Below are 21,158 nucleotides of genomic sequence, written 5' to 3'. Positions count from 1 at the left end.
CCATCATCCTTGCTCTGCTCATTCTGTCTAACTGCTTACCACACTACTACTTAAGGTATAAAGCAGAGACAAGTTTTATTTATTGAGGATCTACTATTTGGCTGATAGTAAATATACATTTACTCTCATCCTAGAAGCAAGCTATTACTGTCATCCTCCTCCTGCTGATGAGAAAATGGAAGTCAAGGACATTATGTAAGGTCACATATATTTAAAAAATGCCTGGACAGAGTGGCTCAGTGGCTGAGCATTGACCTAAGAACCAGGAGGTCACAGTCCCATTCCCAGTCAGGGCACATGCCTGTGTTGGGGGCTGGATCTCCAGTGTGGTGCATGAGGAGGCAGCCAATCAATGATACTCTCTCATTATCCCTCCCCCTCCTCTCTCTCTAAAAAAAAAAAAAAAATCAATTAAAAACTAAATAAACTGGATCATGAAACTGAATCAACCTAGATCAACCTAGACTGAAAGCCCCTACTTCATAAAAAACAAGTTCTCTGTGTATGAATCATTTCAGGTTCTCACCTCAAAGCATGAAAAGAGTATCATACATTCCAGCGTATAAGACAACTTTTTAACCCAGGAAAATCTTCTCAAAAGTTGGCAGTCTTATACGCCGGAAAATACGGTAGGTTAGAAAAATCTCTGACAATGTATATCAGATTGCTTAAAACCCAAATACCGTATTTTCCGATGTATAAGACCCCCGACTTTTGAGATTTTCCTGGGTTAAAAAGTCATCTTATACACTGGAAAATATGGTAATTAAATTTGAGCCTTTTTATAAACTTTACTAGTGGCCCGGTGCACAAAATTCATGCACGGAGGTAGGGGGTGCTTCCCTCAGCCCAGCCTACACCCTCTCCAATAGGGGACCCCCTTTGGGGATGTCCGACTCGCAATCTAGGACCACTGGCTCCTAACTGCTCACCTGCCTGCCTGCCTGATCGCCCCTAGCTGCCTCAGTCTGCCTGCCTGATCACCCCTAATTGCCCTCCCGTGCCGGCCTGATCTCGCCCCCAACTGCTCTCCCCTGCTGTCCTGATCTCACCCCCAACTGCTCTCCCCTGCTGGCCTGATCTCGCCCCCAACTGCTCTCCCCTGCTGGCCTGATCTCGCCCCCAACTGCTCTCCCCTACTGGCCTGATCTCACTTCTAACTGCCTCTGCCTGCCTGATCACCCCCAACTGCCCCCCCCCCCTGCTGGGCTGATCTTGCCCCCAACTGCCCTTTCCTGCCTGCCAGCCTGATTGCCCCTAACTGCCTCTGCCTGCCTGATTACCCCTAACTGCTCTCTCCTGCCAGCCTGATCTCGCCCCCAACTGCCCTCCTCTGCCAGCCAGTTTGGTTCTGATTGGTTGGCTTCTATGCCAGTCAGCGTCAAAAGTTCCACTTCCTAGGCAGCCATTGGCTCCTCACAGTTGACCCAAATTTGGTCCTGATTGGTCAGTTTCTATGCCAGTCAGCATCAAAAGCTCTGCCACCTAGGAAGTCATTGGCTCCTCACAGTTGACCCAGATTTGGTTCTGATTGGTCAGTTTCTGTGCCAGTCATCATCTCTGGGCCTATCAACTGGGCCTCATCAGAAAGGCAGGGCTGATCAGCAGCCCAGGTGGAGGCCTGGCTGCTGGCCTGGCCTGGAAAGAAAGAGAGAGGCAAGTGCTGATCAACAGCTGCCATAGAGGCTATGGATCAGACCCTGCTTCTCTCTTCAGGCCTCTCTCTGGGCCTGATTCACAGCCCCCTCAGCGGTCAGTGCTCGGTCACTGTGCCTGAAGCCACAGCAGTCAGTGCTGAGTCACCATGGCAACCCAGTGCTGACTGCAGGACTGACTTCTGGTTGGTCAAGCCTCCGGTCATGATGGACCCAGGGTTTTTATATATTGTGATAATAAACTATTTTTGTTGTAGGTGGTGGGAGTGACACTAGGTCTCTCTCTGGTGGGTGGGGTCAGACCAAACCTGGGTTCAGCAACCTTGGCACTTGGGTTCTGGCTAGGAAAGAATTCAGATCCAAGACTCAAACTGAAAGAGAACATTTATTTGGTAAATAAATTCGGGTTAGTAGTAGTAATTTCTAGAAGAAATGGGCTTAGGAAGCAAGTTATAGAGGTAAAGGAGGGCACTTAGAGTTTGGGAATAAGGAAGCTAATGGAAGCATGCCTGGGGCAGGGAGGCGGAGGGGTCAGGGAAAAACACAGTTGTGCCTCCTGGAGGGAGAGCCACTGGATCTTCAATCCTAAGAGTTTTAAGGGTGGAAATTTTAGGGGTGGTCCCAGGGGAAGATCTTAATAGATTATTCAGAAGCTTTCCTTGTGTGTCGTTTTAGGGTTGTGGTCTCCAATGATTGATTGGTCAACCCCAGGGATCATTATTTATTGCAGCTGGTTCTTACTTCAGCCATGGCTGGTTTTGTTGCTTATCTGGGCCTGGAGCTGAAATACAACTGAGGCCTCAATGTTATCTCTAGGGAGGAAAGGTCAGGGGGTCCAAACCAAATGAGCAGTGATACTTAGGGGAGGAAAGGTCACCCTGAGGCAAGGTCTCACCCTACAATTGATTGGCCCTTGCTAAGTACCTCGGGCTTTCCACACTGAAGACCTTCTGTACCTGGCTCATCATCCTTGCTCTGCTTATGTCCGTCTAATTGCCTACAACATTTTTTTTACTAAGCATTCAGGAAAAGAAAATAATTTGAGAAAAAAATGCTATCACCCTGCTCACCAAATCTAGCAACAAATCCAAACAATGCCACCTGAATGACAGTCACACTTTATTATTTGAGTTTTTTTCCTAGTGAAATAAGTGATTTCAAGAATAACTTTTAACTCACATCTCTTAATCTGCAACTTCTTATACACATTCTGATAAATATTAGACAAACTATGTTAAACTTTGTACTATGCAGAATTTTATTATACTAAGCAGGCATGAAAGTTGAGAGCCCTGTAAATATTAATCACAGACTAATGAACAGTGGGAGATTTCTGAATATCAATCTGTACTAGAGGGAAATTTTGAATTAGAGACACTACTTCCTACCCAATAAATCAGTAGTGAAAAATGGAAGGCGTTCTCATGCATCAGCTTATTAGCTAGATCTCCAGTCCTAAAGTAGCATGCAGTGCATGTACCAAAGTAGACATAATTTTATCACCCCACGTGGAGCTTTTGCATTTTTAACGGGACCATTTTTAAAATTTTAATTACCTCCAAAAGAAGCTGGATTGTATCACCACTTGAGTGCATTCTTTAGTATCAGAGTTAAAATAGTTCAAGAGTAGTTAGAGCTTGTCTCCTTCATTCTTCCTCATTAGCATTCAAAAATCATTGCCCAAAGGGACTAGAAAACTCAAGGTTAAGAGGAGAATTGAAATGCCAAAACTTGATTGGCTTATTGCTTTTATTAAATGTGCATATTACTGCTTGTGCCTCTGAGCACATTTACAATGTATAACAGAAAAAAAAGACAATATCTTTGATCATAATTTATAATTTCATAAATGATAGACACATTCATATATCTACATACTTACATATTCGTAATGACTGTCCATTGATGGAATAGCATTCATTTTCCATAGTCAGAGTTAATTATTTATTAATACAAGTATGAGAGTGGGTAATGATATTTAGGATTTTATATTTTTGATGCTGACAAAAAGAATGGGATTCAGTTTTCAGTTTGAATTTTTTCTTAAATTCTTTAATATTTAGGTATTATTTATAACCTTCAGTGTGCATTAATACTATAATGTGAGCATTCAGAAGTGATTGTTAATACGTGTCTTCATTCCATTGTCATTAGGACAAAATTTTATTTTCAATACTTATGGTATGAGCTATGCTTACTGAAAAGACACACGCAGTTATTAAGGACACAGGAAAAGAGTAAGTTCCAGATATAAGCCAGAAATAGTAAATGGCATTTTAAAATACTTCAAGTAAAGATGGAAAAAGTAATAGTTACTTAATTAAGTAATAGTATAGCATAATGCTATAATTAAGCATTAGTCACTAACAGTTTTTAAAATTTTATCACTCAAAATTTCTACTCTTTGTAATCAGGGGAGTTCTGTTGTTCTCCAATATATTCCTAGTGCTTTGTGTTGAGTAGTTGCTCAGTACACATATGACAACTTAATAAAGGATCATTATTTTTTAAAAAATTTAAATATATTTTTATTGATTTCAGAGAGGAAGTGAGAGGGAGTGAGAGATAGACACATCAATGATGAGAGAGAATCATTGATTGGCTGCCTCCTGCATGGGGATTGAGCCTGCAACCCAAGCATGTGCCCTGACCAGGAATCAAACCACAACCTCTTGGCTCATAGGTTGATGCTCAACCACTGAGCAATGCCAGCCTGGCTAAAGGATCATTTTTTAGAACATTTTAAAAATGTATCTATTGATTTCAGAGAGAGAAAGGAAGAGAGAGAGAGAGAGAGAGAGAGAGAGAGAGAGAGAGAGAGAGAGAGAAATATCAATAATGAGAGAGAATCATTGTTAGGCTGCTTTCTGCATGCTCCCTCCTGGGAATCGAGCCAAAACCCAGCCTTGTACCCTGACCAGGAATAATGCAACCATGACCTCGTGGTTGATGGGATGACACTCAACCAAATGAGCCACACCAGTCAGGCTGTAATTTTTCTTTTTTTTTATAGAAGAATTTGTATTCTCCAATGACATCAAATAGTCTCTTCATTATGTTCACATAGCTAAAATTATAATATGGTTTCCCAACTAAATGCAATGTAATAACATAGAAGCAGTTATAATTTTGTTTATTTTAGTAAAATATTTGTGCTTATGCATTTCCTGGTTATGTAATTATAAGACTGATATTTAAGAAAATGTATCTTATTTTTCTATGATATTAAAGATATACATTTATTTATGTTTTGGGCTTGACATGTGCTTATATTTAAAATTTTTAGAAGCTATTTCCCTGAATGCACCATATTTCTATATTATATATGGAAATGCTAATTTTTTTGGAAATGCTAATGTTTTTACATAAATAAAACTTTGTATAAGAATCCTATCTAATAAAAGAGTAATATGCAAATTTACTGTCACTCCAAGATACAAGATGGCTGCCCCCATGTGGTCAAAGATGGTGCCCCCATGTGGACACAAGATGGCCACCACAAGATGGCCTGCAGGGGAGGGCAGTTATGGGCAGTTAGGGGTGACCAGGCTGGCAGAGGAGGGCAGTTGGGGAAGACCAGGCCAGCAGGGGAGGGCAGTTGAGGAGGACCAGGCCTGCAGGGGAGAGCAGTTGGGGGGACCAGGGCTGCAGGGGATAGCAGTTGGGGGTCCAGGCCTGCAGGGGAGGGCAGTTAGGGGCAATTGGGCCGGCCAGGGAGCACTTAGGCGTCGATCAGGCTGACAGGGGAGTGGTTAGGGGTGATCAGGCTGGCAGGCAGAAGCAGTTAGGGGAAATCAGGCAGAGGCAGGTAAGCGGTTGGGAGCCAGCAGTCCTGGATTGTGAGAGGGATGTCCCAGATTGGAGAGGATGCAGGCTGGGCTGAGGGACAACGCCCTCCCCTGCACAAATTTCATGCACCGGGCCTCTAGTTATCATAATAAAAATGAACTGCACGGATGACAACATAATGGGCTATTTGTGGAGTGAAATAGATGTATAGTCAAGCTTTTTATTGTTGTGGCTTTTATAGCAGTTAACCAAACTTGTTCAATATCAAAGGTCTAGAGACATACAAAATGTTTACTTTTTTAGCCTCTTTTGTTGCAATTAACTAGATATACTACTTTTAATCATTTTGTTTTCTACAGCATGGATTATAATTGTTTGGCTGTAATGGCCTAGAGTAAGGAGGATGGAAGCACAATTTAAAGGTGAACTCAGAGACAATTAAGAAACAAATTGCTGCACAGCCTGGCAGTGAGCACCTGGACTTGCGATGGCCCTTCCCACTGTCCACGGTGCTTCTTTTTGTGGCAGCCACTCTTCATTTTCCTGACTAACTTCAGTTTTTCTTTTTTCAGGTTCGGATTTATTCTTCATAAAGATGAAGCTGCGCTACAAAAAATTGACCTTGAGACCATGTCATACATCAAGACGATTAACTTGAAGATTTATAAGTGTGTTCCTCAATCGCTGGCCTATACACACCTGGGAGGATACTACTTCGTTGGCTGCAAGCCAGACAGCACGGGAGCAATTCCCCCACAGCTCATGGTGGACAGTGTAACCGACTCAGTCATTGGATTCAATAGTGATGTGACGGGCACTCCATATGTGTCTCCAGATGGGCACTATCTTGTCAGCATTAATGACGTGCAAGGTCTGGTGAGGGTCCAGTACATTACCATCAGAGGAGAAATCCAGGAGGCTTTTGATATTCACACGAATCTGCACATATCTGACCTGGCCTTCCAGCCGTCCTTTACTGAAGCCCATCAGTACAACATCTACGGGAGCTCCGGCACACAGACCGACGTACTCTTTGTGGAGCTCTCCTCGGGAAAAGTCAAGATGATAAAGAGCCTTAAGGAGCCACTCAAGGCAGAAGAATGGCCTTGGAACCGGAAGAACAGGCAAATCCAGGACAGTGGCTTGTTTGGGCAATACCTGATGACACCTTCCAAGGACTCTCTCTTTATACTAGATGGACGGCTCAATAAGCTAAACTGTGAGATCACTGAAGTTGGAAAAGGAAATACAGTTATTTGGGTTGGAGATGCCTAGGAGCCCTATTAGATAATTATTGAATGAAGAGCTTTCCAGTACATTGCACTTAATTCATTGTTTAAATTTACAGTTTAATTTTTTCAAGTTTATATCCTACTCGATTGGCCCAAACAAAATGGATTTTTTTTTTGGGAGGGGGGTGATACACAATTAGTCATATCAGTTGATTAGAAATGTTTAACACATTATTTAGTAAGAAAATATATTAATCACAAGACTCAAAACTATAATTATGTTTTAAGCCAACAAAATAGGGATTTAAATACTTAAAAAAGAACTCAACTGCAGGGAATTTCAGATGACTTTCAGCCCCATTTTATTTTAAGGGTTTTTATCTATTTTTCTTCTGTCCTTTTCTGGTATGCTTATACCAGAAATAAAAGGTATTGTGGAAACTTAAAATTCTTAATTCAAAATATTCTGTCCCATTCACTGTTTAAAATCTTTTGTGCCTTGAGGGAATGTCACAAGAGGAAAAGGAAGGGTAAAAGCTGCATACTGAACACTCATAACTATAAATCTCTTGTCATTAAAAGAGAAATATTTAACATCTCTTGCACGAAATCCTGCCTTCAGTTATTTGTTTTATGGAATATCATCTGAAGGCAAAAGTCAGCCTTAGGGTCTATACAGGTGACAAAACTCTATTTGACACTTACTGTATAATCTGCAGCTTGCTATGGAAAATGAGGAAGGAAGGAGGAAAAAAAATAATTATGGTAAAACGTTGGCAATGTATACTCTACTCATCTTGCTTTCAGTCACTAGAGCACATTATGTTCATAATGCAAGTTTGTCTGGGATGTCAACTGCTTACAAACATTTATTAATAGCAAAATAGATTTTTTTTTTCATGTAGTCCAGTATTGCATCAGCAGGAACTCTCATTTCTTAAAGAAGAAGCATTATTTTTGTCTGCTTAGAGTAAAATATATGTAGGAAAATTAACACCAGAGAGTAAAAAGCTGGCTAGAGAACTGATGAATATTAGTGTTTTAGGAGAATTAGTTTAAAAATTGGGAATTAGGGGATAGCTCCACAGTGGTGAGTAAAAATGTATGTCACCATTGCCTTTACTATTTACATATAACCCATCAAAAACTTCATTCCTTAATAACTTTCCTAAGTGACTTCTGTTAAACTCCTACGTCACCATTAAATGACCCACTCCCTAATTCTGTGTTGTAGTTTAGAACCTAACAGATTTTATTTGAGACACTGCATAGAAGTAAAATAAAAAAAATTTAGAAATGCATTTTTAAAGGTAAAAATAAGGCCAGTAGAAGTGGATTAAAACTAGAGTTGGTTTATTGAAATAAGCAGATCATTATCTAGACTTAAAGTAATAGCTTACATGTTTTGAGAACCTTTTACTTACTTTTGCTTTGTTGCTGCTAAAAATGCTAATGGGCTGTTGAAATGACCTCCATATACTGAAGGTAATCCAATAAGGTCTTTTTTAAATACAAATTTTACTCAAGTTTAAATTGTGTAAAACTGCTTAGAAACCTGAAATTTTATAGTGTGTAATATCTTATGTGTATATAGCATCCAGAACTGTGTGATCCAGTAGATTTGTTCTTAGCTTAAGGAAACATTATGGGAGGTAGATTTAATAATCAACAAAATCAGCTTATGTTTCTACTTATCTGCTTTCCTTTCTAGCAATTTCCTCCCTTGTGAACCTGAACCATAGTAAGTGTGTCTGTTCCTAATGATTTCATGTAAGTCTGTCTCACACATCCTTCTTTGGTAGCTTACACCATGTGGATGCTCCATCTATAGACATTGCTTGATTAAAGGAGAATAAACTTCTTACCTTTTAAACTTTGAGAGTTCAGTCAATGCTTTCATGTGCATACCAATGTTTTGTGTGTTCTCCCATTGCTTCACACACATGCTGGTGCTCCCCATTATTTTGAAAGTGATGGGATGGAGTAGAAGGCATGTGAAGTGAGATCAAATAAGAAAATACAATTTAGTTTGCCTTTTTATAAACAATGCTAAGTTGCAATCTCTCTTCGTATTCAATGTTTAAAGCAAGGAATTTTTTCATTTTTCAAGTCTCTATTTCTTTAGAATCCCTTCATGTGTATTAAAGTAATGAGTATCAGAATGGAATATCAAAAGGAAACTCAAAGGAAAATTCTTTCCTTTCCATATGCTTACACCATTAACCAAACAAATATTGAGTCACTTTTTAAAAACATTGTAATAAAACACTGACATTTGTGATTCTTTGAAAAAAGCAGATGCAATGTTATATTTCCTGAGGTAGACATTTCCTTTTTTGAGGATGGGGGAAAGAGAGTGAAAGTTACCATGCAGGGCAATAGCACTATTTTATGCACATCCTGGTAAATGTGTATTGCAAATAATGCTTTCAGCAATAATGTGTAAAAGCTTAGAAAAACTATAATAAAATAATGACGTAACTTCTCTATAAAGAAGATCTAACATCAAAGAGTACATTTTTAATGGGCACTCTTTTTAAAAGAGTAAAGTGATAGCAAAAAGTAAGTGATTTTTTTTTTCTATAAAATTATCTGGTGATAATGTTGTGATAGAAATGAAGGTCATTAAATGAGAAAAAAAGTGTGAAACCAAGAATGGGAATAAGATGTGGTATAGTCCTTGAACAAAAGTGACAGGAGGAAGTAAATATTTATGTAAAGAAGACAATATAGATAAAGCAAGAAAAGCAGGTTCTGATCAACTTTTGGAGGGAGGGAGGGAGATGAAGAGCGAAATCAGTTTAAACAGTTTGGACATAATCCAGACAATAGGGACTCAACAATAACTTTATAAAAGGGAAATGACAATGAAAACACTTTTAACATTTATTATTTTAAAATATGTTTTTATTGATTTTTTTAAGAGAGAGAGGAAGGGAGAGGGATAGAGAGATGGAAACATTGATGAGAGAGAAACATCATGGATCAGCTGGCTCTTGCACACCCCCGACTGGGGATTGAGCCAGCAACCTAAGCATGAGCCCCTACCAGGAAATGAACCAGCAACCTCTTGGTTCCTGGGTCTACAGCGCTAAGCCACACAGGCTGAACAAGTTTATTATCTTTTAATGGAATTAAAATTTGGCAGGAGAAACGGGGGATTAGAGGACAAGGTGTCAGTTGGGAAGCTATTGCAGCAATTTTCCAGTAATTGATGGTCTTTAAGGCAATTACGTTGAAAGTATATATTATAAAACGGGGCATGTTAAAGAATCATACTTGAAATGAAAAATAAGTATGGATCATAAAAAAAGACAGACAGGAAAGATCTCAAACATAACATTATTAATAGAAATAAGAAACCCAGAAAGGAGAAACAGATTTAGGTGAGAGAAAGATTTAAGTAGCCCTGGCTAGTGTGGCTCAGACGGTTGAGCATAGTTCCATGCACCCATGCAGGTTGAATTTCCAAGGGGGGCGGGGGGCAGGGGGCGCGCTGCGTGCAAGAAGCAGCCAAGCAATATTTCTCTCTCTCTCTTGTTCTTTCTCTCTAAAAATCAATTAAAAAAAACACATTTAAAAAAAAGATTTAAGTAAAAGACAAATTGAATGAAAATATTGGACAATGGACCATATTTCCAGAGAAGTGTCATTATGTATAGCAAACCAACGTAATTTTTACCTTGTGTTTAATTATATCCATGTAAAGTTGAAGCACTTTTTTAAAAATGCAATTTAGAATCTTATCACCGTTCAGATCCCACTCGAAAGTTCTTCGCAACTGCTTGCCTGGTCGCCGTGGTTCAGTGATTGAGCATAGACCTATGAACCAGGAGGTCATGGTTCTATTCCAGGTCGGGGCACATGCTCAGGTTGTGGGCTGGATCCCCACTGGGGGACATGCAGAAGGCAGCCAATCAGTGATTCTCTCTCATCATTCATGTTTCTATCTCTCCTCTCCCTTCCTCTCTGAAATCAATAAAAATATATTTTTTTAAAAAAGTTCTTCACAGGGTTTCAGTTGGAGCGTCATCCCATAAACCAGTGGTCGGCAAACCGTGGCTCGCAAGCCACATGCGGCTCTTTGGCCCCTTGAGTGTGGCTCTTCCACAAAATACCACGGCCTGGGCGAGTCTATTTTGAAGAAGTGGCGTTAGAAGAAGTTTAAGTTTAAAAAAATTGGCTCTCAAAAGAAATTTCAATTGTTGTACTGTTCATATTTGGCTCTGTTGACTAATGAGTTTGCTGACCACTGCCATAAACCAAAAGGTTGTGGCTTTGATTCCCTGTCAGGGCACATTCCTAGGTTGAAGGTTCAGTCCTAGTCCAGCACATGTGGAAGGCAACCAATCCAAGTTTCTCTCCTCACATTCATGTTTCTCTTATTATCTTTTACCCTTTCTCTAAAACCAATAAAAAAATATTCACAGGAAAGGATTTAAAAAAAGATTTTATAGATGAAACTGCACATTCAATCATATCTGACAACATAGATGTAAATTTTTAATGTGAGAAAAATATTAGGAACAATATTGTCATCACAGAAATCAATACAACTCTAATGTAAGATGATAATGTACAATCCAACATTATAACATTAAGAACTCAAAAAGGTCTGCTTATAATTTCCCTTGTCATACATATATTTACCATTTAGCTGTTTTTATATGAATGGGTAATGGGAACAAAAACAGCACCTATTGAAAGTCTACTTTCACATTTCCTCCAAACATTTACCTCTCTGAGAACTTCATACACAGAAACATGTTCTGAAAGTCATGCTAGAGAAATCCTTGTGTGCAGTATTAAAGCATCGAAACTTTTCTCATCTTCCTAGAAGACTAAATCTTAACCTGATCATGTTAGCATATTTTTGTTTGTTTGCAATTAATACAACACATAATCCTGTTAGTAAATGGAAAAGTGCTTTTTTTTCCAGTGATAGTCATCAGAAAATGTAGCTCTCTCTGTGATATAGAGTGGGCACTGCACAGCTATTTTACAGTAATTAACAGCTACAGTTGGTGAATTAGAAAAGTTTTAACCTTTGTTATTTTATACTAGAGGACTTTGTGCACGGGTGGGGTCTGGCCGGCCTCCCCCTATTGGGGGGGTGATTGGGGTGAGGCCAGCCAGGGGGAGGAGCCCTGGGTGGTTGGTGGGCTGGCCCTGCCTCCTGGTTGAACTCCGGTCAAACTCCTGGTCAAGGGGACAATTTGCATATTACTCTTTTATTATATAGGACTAGTGGCCTGGTGCACGAAATTTGTGCACGGGTGGGGGGGTTGTCCCTCACCCCGACCTGTACCATCTCCAATCTGGGACCACTGGGGGGATGTCCGACTGCCAGTTTAAGCCCGATCTCTCTCATAATTCGAGACTGCTGGCTCCCAACCGCTCATCTGCCTCTCCCTGATTGCCCCTAACTGCTTCTGCCTGCCAGCCTGATCACCCCCTAACCACTCCACTGCCAGCCTGATCAATGCCTAACTGCTCCCTGGCCAGCCCGATTGCCCCTAACTGCCCTCCCCTGCCAGCCTGGTCACCCCTAACTCCCTTCCCCTGCCAGTCTGGTCACCCCTAACTGTCCTCCCCTATAGGCCTGGTCACCCCCAACTGCCCTCCTCTGCTGGCCCAGTCAACCCTAACTGGCCTCCCCTGTGGTCACCCATAACTGCCCTCCCCTGCAGGCCTGCCCCTACAACTGCCCTCCCCTGCAGGCCTGGTCCCCCCCAACTGCCTTCCCCTGTTGGCCTGGTCTCCCCCAACTGCCCTCCCTGCTGGGCTGATCTCCCACAACTGCCCTCCCCTGCAGACCTGGTCTCCCCCAATTGCCCTCCTTTGCCAGCCCGGTCACTCCTAACTACCCTCCATTCCGGCCTGATCACCAACAACTGCCCTCCCCTGCAGGCCTGCCCCCACAACTGCCCTCCCCTGCAGGCCTGGTCCCCCACAACTGCTCTCCCCTGCTGGCCTGGTCTTCCCCAACTGCCCTCCCCTGCTGGCCCAGTCATGCCTAATTGCCCTCCCCTGCTGGCCTGGTCACCGCCTAACTGCCCTCCCCTGCTGGCCTGGTCTCTCCCCCCCCCAATTGCCCTCCCCTGCAAGCCTGGGTCCCCCCCAACTCTCCTCCCCTGCAGTCCTGGTCCCCCCAATTTCTCTCCTCTGCTGGCCTGGTCACCCCTAACTGCCCTCCCTGCTGGCCTGATCACTTACAACTGCCCTCCCCTGCAAGCGTGGGTCCCCCCCAACTCTCCTCCCCTGCAGTCCTGGTCCCCCCAACTGCCCTCCCCTGCTGGCCTGGTCACCCCCAACTGCCCTCCCTTGCAAGCCTGCGTCCCCCCCAACTGCCCTCCCCTGCAGGCCTGGTTCCCCCGCAACTTCCCTCCCCTGAACACCTGGGTCCCCACCCAACTGTCCTCCCTTGCAGGCCTGATCCCCCCAAATTGCCCTCCCCTGATGGCCCAGTCACACCTAACTGCCTTCCCTTGCTGGCCTGGGTCCCCCCAACTCTCCTCCCCTGCAGGCCTAGTCCACCCTCCAACTGTCCTCCCCTGCTGGCCTGGTCTCCCCCAACTGCCCTCCTCTGCTGGCCTGGACACACCTAACTGCCCTCCCTGCTGGCCTGATCACCCACAACTGCCCTCCCCTGCAGGCCTGGTACCCCTCAACTGCCCTCCTCTGCCAGCCCGGTCACCCCTAAGTGTCCTCCCTGCTGGACTGATTGCCCACAACTGCCCTCCCCTGCAGGCCTGGTCTCCCCCAACTGCCCTCCTCTGCCAGCCCGGTCACCCCTAACTGCCCTCCCTGCTGGACTGATTGCCCACAATTGCCCTCCCCTGCAGGCCTGGTTCCCCCCAACTGTCCTCCCCTGCAGGCCTGGTACCCCCCAACTGCCCTCCTCTGCCAGCCCGGTCACCCCTAAGTGCCCTCCCTGCTGGCCTGATCACCTACAACTTCCCTCCCCTGCAAGCATGGGTCCCCCCCAACTCTTCTCCCCTTCAGGCCTGGTCCCTCCCAACTGCCCTCCCCTGCTGGCCTGGTCACCCCCAACTGCCCTCCCTTGCAAGCCTGCGTCCCTCCCAACTGCCCTCCCCTGAATGCCTGGGTCCCCACCCAACTGTCCTCCCCTGCAGGCCTAATCCCCCCAAACTGCCCTCCCCTGATGGCCCAGTCACGCCTAACTGCCCTCCCCTGCATGCCTGGGTCCCCCAACTGTCCTCCACTGAAGGCCTGGTCTGCCCCCCAACTGCCCTCTACTGCAGGCCTGGTCCCTCCCAAATCCCCTCCCCTGAAGGCCTGGTCCCCCCAACTGCCCTCCCCTGCAGGCCTGGGTCCCCCAAACTGCCATCTCTTGCTGGCCTGGTCTTTCCCAACTGTCCTCCTCTACCAACCTGGTCACCTCCAACTGCCCACAACTGCCCTCCTCTGCTAGCCATCTTGTGGCAGTCATCTTGTGTCCACATGGGAGCAGCCATCTTTGACCACATGGGGGCAGCCATCTTGTGTCTTGGAGTGAAGGTCAATTTGCATATTAGTCTTTTATTAGATAGGAGTAGAGTTCAGGAATGATAAAATGTCAATACATTTATCTACTTTTATTAATATTGATTTTCACAATTTTATTGCTATCTAATATGCTATATAATTTATTTTGTATTTGTTTATTATCTGCATAACCCCATCTAACACATGAACATTATGAAGCCCAATGAGAACAGGGGTTTTTCTGTTTTGTTTATACATCTAGAAAGGGCTTGGTATGTAGTAGGCACATACTAAGCAGTCAGTAAATGTGTGAGATGATTGAAATGCTATTTTAATTGAATTCACACTATTATTCAGTCTCTACAGAATATATGTTTAACTTTTTGAGAATATCAAATAACTGGCAAAAATGTGTGCTTTGAATGTTATTAAACTGTGATAATTAAACGTAGCATCATTCGGGCAGGTGTTTTATATTTAATATTCTCCAATTCTCTAAGGTATTAAAGCTAATAGACATATAATGAACAGTTGGATAGATGATGTCTTTTTAAAGATTTGCCATCTCAAATTAAATGTAATGGCTTATGTAAACATGGTGTTTGTTTTGTGGAAGATTAATGCCTTTCATATATTATTTAACTCTAAATTAATATACATCACCTTTCAGTTATATATAGAGGCAGATAATCCTTTACATATTAGCCTTGCCACAAGAAGCATGCAAATCCTACCTAATAAAATAGTAATATGCAAATTGACCGCACCTTCGCTACTCCCAAGCCACACCCCCAGTCCAAGCCACGCCCACCAGCCAATCAGGGTGAGTATGCAAATTACCCAAAAAGATGGCAGTTAATTTGCATACACTGAGGGAGGGAGGAGTGAAGACTGAAGACAACTTAGAAGGAAGAGGGAGGAAAAGTGGAAAGCAAGGTGGCTGCCAGAGGGAAAGCCCGGGCGGGGCAGGGCGGGGCGGGGCAGAGTGGGGCAGAGCGGGGCAGGCAGCAGCGGCCCTCGGGTGCAGGCGCAGCGGCCGCGGCAGCCGCAAGGGCAGCGGCAGCGGCAGTGGCAGCGCACACGGCCGTAGCGGCCGCTTGTAGGATTCTTCCTGCAAATGGGCTACTAGTATGAAATAAAAATATAGTATCCTACAAAAATATCAGTATATTTTGAAATTTAAATTTGTATTTCTGATTTGAGATTAATTCAAGTAAAAAGTTTACCATTAAATGTTGAAATTAACAAAATATATATTTAAACTTCTATTAATTGTTTGATGACTTTATGTTTTCCCCAACATGCAACATCATAAACTTGCCTTTGATTTCTCTTACTCTTATGTATTATGCATAAAACTTTTCATTGTTATCCAATTATAGTCAATCTCTTATTTCATTATTAGTGCAGTTTCTATTTTTTTGCTATATATCATTAGTTATGAATATTTGGACTTAGTACCACCATCCAAAAAAATTATACTGTTTGCAAAAAAATCAAATTAAAATAAGCAAATGTACTTATTATACTTGAAGTGCTGAGGTATGTTATTTAGGAATTATATTTTTGAAGTGTCCCTGAACATTTCTAGGCTCATTTTTTTCTTGTTAAAAGATTTCCCATTTTTAAAACTTCTTAAAATTTTTTTCTGTGAAACCTATTATTATTATTATTATTATTATTATTATTATCCTTTATAATAAAGAGGTAACATGCAAATTCACCATCACTCCAAGACACAAGATGGCCGCCCCCATGTGGTCAAAGATGGCCACCCCCATGAGGACACAAGATGGCTGCCACAACATGGCCAGTAGGGGAGGGCAGTTGTGGGTGATCAGGTCAGCAGGGGAGGGCAGTTGGGAGGAACCAGGCCTGCAAGGGAGGGCAGTTAGGGGTGACCAGGCTGACAGAAGAGGGCAGTTGAGGGCAACCAGGCCTGCAGAGGAAGGCAGTTGCGAGTGACCAGACCTGCAGGGGAGGGCAATTGGGGGAGACCAGGCCTGCAGGGGAGGGCAGTTAGAGGCTACTGGGCCAGCAGGGGAGAGCAGTTGGGGGTAACCAGGCCAGCAGGGGAGGGAAGTTAGGGTTGACCAGGCTGGCAAGGGAGGGCAGTTAGGGTTGACCGGGCCAGCATGGAGGGCAGTTGGAGACAACCAGGCCTGCAGGGGAGGGCTGTTAGGGGCGACCAGGCTGGCAAGGGAGGGCAGTTAGGTGTCAATCAGGCTGGCAGGGGAGTGGTTAGGGAATGATCAGGCTGGTAGGCAGAAGTGGTTAGGGATAATCAGGCAGGCAGGCAGGTGAGCAGTTGAGAGCCAGCAGTCCTGGATTGTGAGAGGGATGTCCGACTGCCCATTTAGCCCGATCCTGGTGTGATCAGGCCTAAACAGGCAGTCGGACATCCCTCGAGGGGTCCCAGGTTAGAAAGGATGCAGGCTGGGCTGAGGGACACACATCCTCCCACCCCCCGTACAGATTATGAAATGGATGTTACCCAATATGTTGAATCAAAATTTGATGTCCATAGCAGCCCACTCACATGGCAGAAAATCTACCTGAGTCTATACAAGCCAACAATATTGAGGTCCTGTTCAACTTTGCCCCAACTTACTTGCACTTGGAGTTTCAGTCGAGGAAAAGAAATTCAAGAAGTCCAAGGACTACACCAGCCTAGTGTCAACCAAAAAGTGGGTCACTGTCCCTATCTTTGTAAAATCCGAAGTCTGTTAAATCAAGGTCAGCAAAATCCAGGGCTTACTGTACTTCTTATGTGTGTAATCTCAATTAGGCGATAATCTGTTTAAAGTTGTTTATTTTCCTTTGAAGTGAAAGAATTACAATACATTAAGGTCCCGTGCTTTTATACATTATCTTACCTCTCACGGTTACCATTTTATTTAAAATATTTATGTCTGCCTATACTCTCTGGTGCACATTTACCCTCATCTCAGTTGCTTCTTATAGTAATACTTTTCAACACAAATCAAATCAGGTTGTAGCCAGAGGGACTAGAAAACAAGCCTCTCTCCTCAGGTGGCAGCTGTGCTCTGCTAGAAGTGGTGCTTTTGCAAGCCGATTGATTGAATCATGGAGGTGTGAATGCACTTTCTCTCACTGAGCCACCATCTTCTGAGAGGCTGACTGGTACTGGGTGTCAACAAACTGACAAGACAGATTTTGGGTGCAGACTCTAAGTGATGCAATTATAGAAAGGACAACGCTGAAAAAAATCAAATTAGTGTCAATGCTATGGTTCTTTCACACTAGAGGAGCAATTGCTTAACCTTACCCGTTTTACAGGAGATTTAACAAAGTAACAACACTGGCATTCTCTGCTTGCAGAGATTAAGACGGGCTTTATTTGATATGGCAGGATGTCTGCTTTACCTGAGAAACTTTCTTGGGATTTAGTTCAATAAATTAATAAAGGCGTGTGGATTCTGAGGCAGATACTGTCACCAGGAACCAAAGGTGAATGAGATTCTATAACTGTCCATAAGAAGTTTCCAGCTCAGTGAGGATCAAAGAACCCAATAAAACAAATATTTTGAAGTTGTTCGGCAACTTTTAAACTTTGTCAATTGACCATTTGCATTTGTGTTTTGCCTCACTGCTAGTTTGGGCACTTGCTAACAGGGTGTTATATAAGTGTGCTGTTATATACTAACACTAGAGGCCCGATGCACAAAGATTCGTGCAAGAATAGGCCTTCCTTCCCCTGGCTGCCAGCACCGGCTTTCCTCCAGCACCCAGGACCTGGGCCTTCGCTCCAGCCATAGTTGCCTTTCACCTTCGCTCAGGCCCTGCCGCCCTCCTGTAGCTCCTTCCACCCCCGGCCCTCCTCTCATAGCAGGCGTCCCGCCCTGCCCTGGCTGCTCTGTGCCTGCACGTGCACACTGCCCAGCTGCCATCTTTGTTGTGTCAATTTGCATATTCCCTCCTTATTGGCTGTGGGTGCAGCCATCTTTGTCATGGAGTGACAGTCAATCTGCATATTCTGTATTAGATAGGATAGCTTCTTCCCCCAAATAGGTATTTACTTTAGGAAAAATGGGCATTGCCTATATGAGCAACCTATTTTAGCAGAAGAGTTCTCTATGTCCGTGGCTACATTCATCTACTAATCTTCAAATTCTGCTTGTTAATGCTACTTGTATTCTTTCATTCATTCATTCATTTATGAAATATTTATGAAGTGCCAACTATTGCTAGGCTCTGCTCCAGGTGTTGGTTATATGTGACCAAGACAGGTGAAGACTAGAGACTTCCAGACCTGGGTTGCTTTCCAGAGGGTCAGGGTGGGGAGTCAGGAGGACAGCAGTTTCCTCTCTCTGAACTCTTTAACTCCTTTCCCTGTGCCCACTGCTGTTCTCGGTGGCTTCAAAGCTAGGCTTTGGCCCATTTTCCTTTCGATTCTCTGTGCTTTGTTATTTATTCCTTTCCAAGGGATTCTATCACCCTTCGATTTTAATCACTGCAATTCTCAATCTCAGAACTCTATGGGGAAAGGGATGTAAGTGGAGAGACACACATGTACACAAACATATTGATGTTAATTTAAAACATAGAGGAGGCATGAAATTCCATAAAGCTAACCTGGGAACTGTTATCTGTAGCTACTAATGCCCCCCCCCCCTTTTTTTAAAGATGTCTTTATTGATTTCAGAGAGGAAGGGAGGGAGAGAGAATCAGAAACATCAATGATGAGAAAGAATCCTTGATCAGCTGCATCCTGCACGCCCCCCACTAGGGATCAAGCCCGAAACCCAGGCATGTGCCCTTGACTGGAATCGAACCTGAGACCCTTCAGTCCACAGGCTGATTGCTCTATCCACTGAGCCAAACAAGCTAGGGCTACTAATGCCCTTTTGATCAAGCATGGCACGCTGCCCTCAATGCAACTTAAGTCACTGAACATCTTCTAAGTGCAAATGTCATATTTTATTCATTAGAATCATTAAACAGGAATATGACTTCCAACCCTATGCTTATTTTATTTATTTTTTACAAATAATGGCACATATGAGCCACTGTAAATAATTTGTTCATGTTGTCACCAGGGAAGAGCTTCTTACCCTCCCTCTAGATACAAATCAAAAGGGGAATAAAGAGGAGGCAACACAGATTCAGAAGAAGAGTTTTTCTGAAAACCAGGTGGAGGGAAGGTGACAGGCGCTTGGTGCACTGAGGGAGCACACACTAATGAAGAATCTGAGTCTCCAAACCGCTGCGGGTCGGGCTGTGATGCAGGGCTGGGCTGGTTCTCCACGCAGGCACAGAGTAGACAGATGCGTTTGCTTCCCAGGCTCTTGCCCTGGGCTGATTTGCATTCGTGCAAGGAAACAACAGACAACAGAGAAGCTCTTTGCTTTCCAGGATCTCAGAGTAAAAGTCAAAGATGAAGAAGAAGTTAGAAGCCTTTTTCATGAGCTCTGTTTCTGAATCTCACAGTGATTCAGAATACAGTCCTACGGTGGTGAGAATTACAACCGAAGGCTGAAGTGGCGTGGGAATTTTAACCAGTGCTGAAACCTTGCTGACACCCTTCCGTTAGGTTTAGATCTTTAGTAGAAACTTCTGGTCCTATTAAAGCCGAAAGCAGCAGGACATTTGAAACAGTACTGACACTCAAAGAAACCTCACAAAATATGACTTCTAATGAAAGAAGTAATATATGCAAAGGATTGACATATAGCAATACCAAATGCTTACGGGGTCTTTATATTTCTAGGGACTTTATTACATGCTTTCAGTATTTTAAACTGTTTTCATTTCCAGGACAGCTCTGTGAAGTAGGGACTATGAATACTCACTTCACTGGTTAAGAAAAATGAAACACAGAGAGATTACGTAACTTGACTGAAGCCCCACAGCTGAGAGGTGGTGGAAGTACAGTATGAATGCAGGAGGCCTGGCTTCAAAGTCTATGCTTCTAATCGCCAGAGAAGTGTAAGCTCAGCAAGCTGGAGGAGAACGGTATGCTGTTACTGATCTTGTTCATGCTAGCTTTTCCCACTCTATTATAAAAGTTTGCATTTACTTGGGGAAAGATCGGTACACCTTTAATGTATTGTCCTAGCAAAAGGTGAATTCTACTTGAATAATATTAATGTAGCATGAAAAAATATAATCTATCATTCTATTATGACAGATTACGACTCTCACCACATGTATTCTGATATAATGTATGAGTAGAAATATGATTTCTCATTTGCTGATTTTTTTTTGCCTCTAATTTCCTAAATGACCACTGATTCAAGCAATGTTTAAAGAAGACTTAACTGAAGCTTTGAAACAATGGATTGAAATGGTGAACATTTCACAATACTTTAAAATTAAAGTAGTAGACATCCCTCTCCTTTGTGAACCATAAAAATCTCACAGAACTAAACAGGTAGAATATGACTGACTAATATTTGAGCCCTGGTATTCATCTTTTTTTAAATATATATATTTTATTGATTTTTTACAGAGAGGAAGGGAGAGGAATAGAGAGTTAGAAACCTCGATGAGAGAGAAACATCGATCAGCTGCCTCCTGCACACTCCCTACTGGGGATGTGCCCGCAACCAAGGTACGTGCCCTTGATCGGAATCGAACCTGGGACCTTTCAGTCCGCAGGCCGACGCTCTATCCACTGAGCCAAACCAGTTTTGGCTATTCATCATTCTTTAGAGTAAAAATACTAGACTCTGATACTACAAGTAGATATACACTGAGTGGCCAGATTATTATGCTCTCTGAATTCATAATAATCTGGCCACTCAGTGTGTGTGTGTGTGTGTGTGTGTGTGTGTATACAGGGGACATAATAAATTAAGGCCTCCGCTTTCTAGTAGCTGACAACCTTGGTGTCGGGAAATAAAAAGAGAGACATGCAGTACTCTCCAACAAACATTCAGCAAACAACTTCCTGAATGCTATAACAGTAGCTATGTAAACAACATTCCACCAGGGACAAAGAAGGGGAAATGATTAACGACCTTATAATTGA

General features: G+C 43.1%; 1 protein-coding gene across 3 annotated transcripts in view; it reads left to right on the top strand.

Moving 5' to 3' along the window:
• Positions 1 to 6,719, top strand: part of FSTL5 (follistatin like 5) — a 554,870-nt gene extending 548,151 nt beyond the window's left edge. For all 3 annotated transcript variants that reach the window (XM_054717664.1, XM_054717663.1, XM_054717662.1), the window contains one exon: positions 6,017 to 6,719. In XM_054717664.1, coding sequence (XP_054573639.1) covers positions 6,017 to 6,719 — 703 coding nt within the window. The remainder of the gene's footprint in view (positions 1 to 6,016) is intronic.
• Positions 6,720 to 21,158: the final 14,439 nt, after the last annotated feature.

Source organism: Eptesicus fuscus, chromosome 6, assembly GCF_027574615.1.
Source record: "Eptesicus fuscus isolate TK198812 chromosome 6, DD_ASM_mEF_20220401, whole genome shotgun sequence".
NCBI lineage: Eukaryota > Metazoa > Chordata > Mammalia > Chiroptera > Vespertilionidae > Eptesicus > Eptesicus fuscus.
Note: the sequence above shows the minus strand (reverse complement) of the source record. Positions and strands in the feature narration are given on the sequence as shown.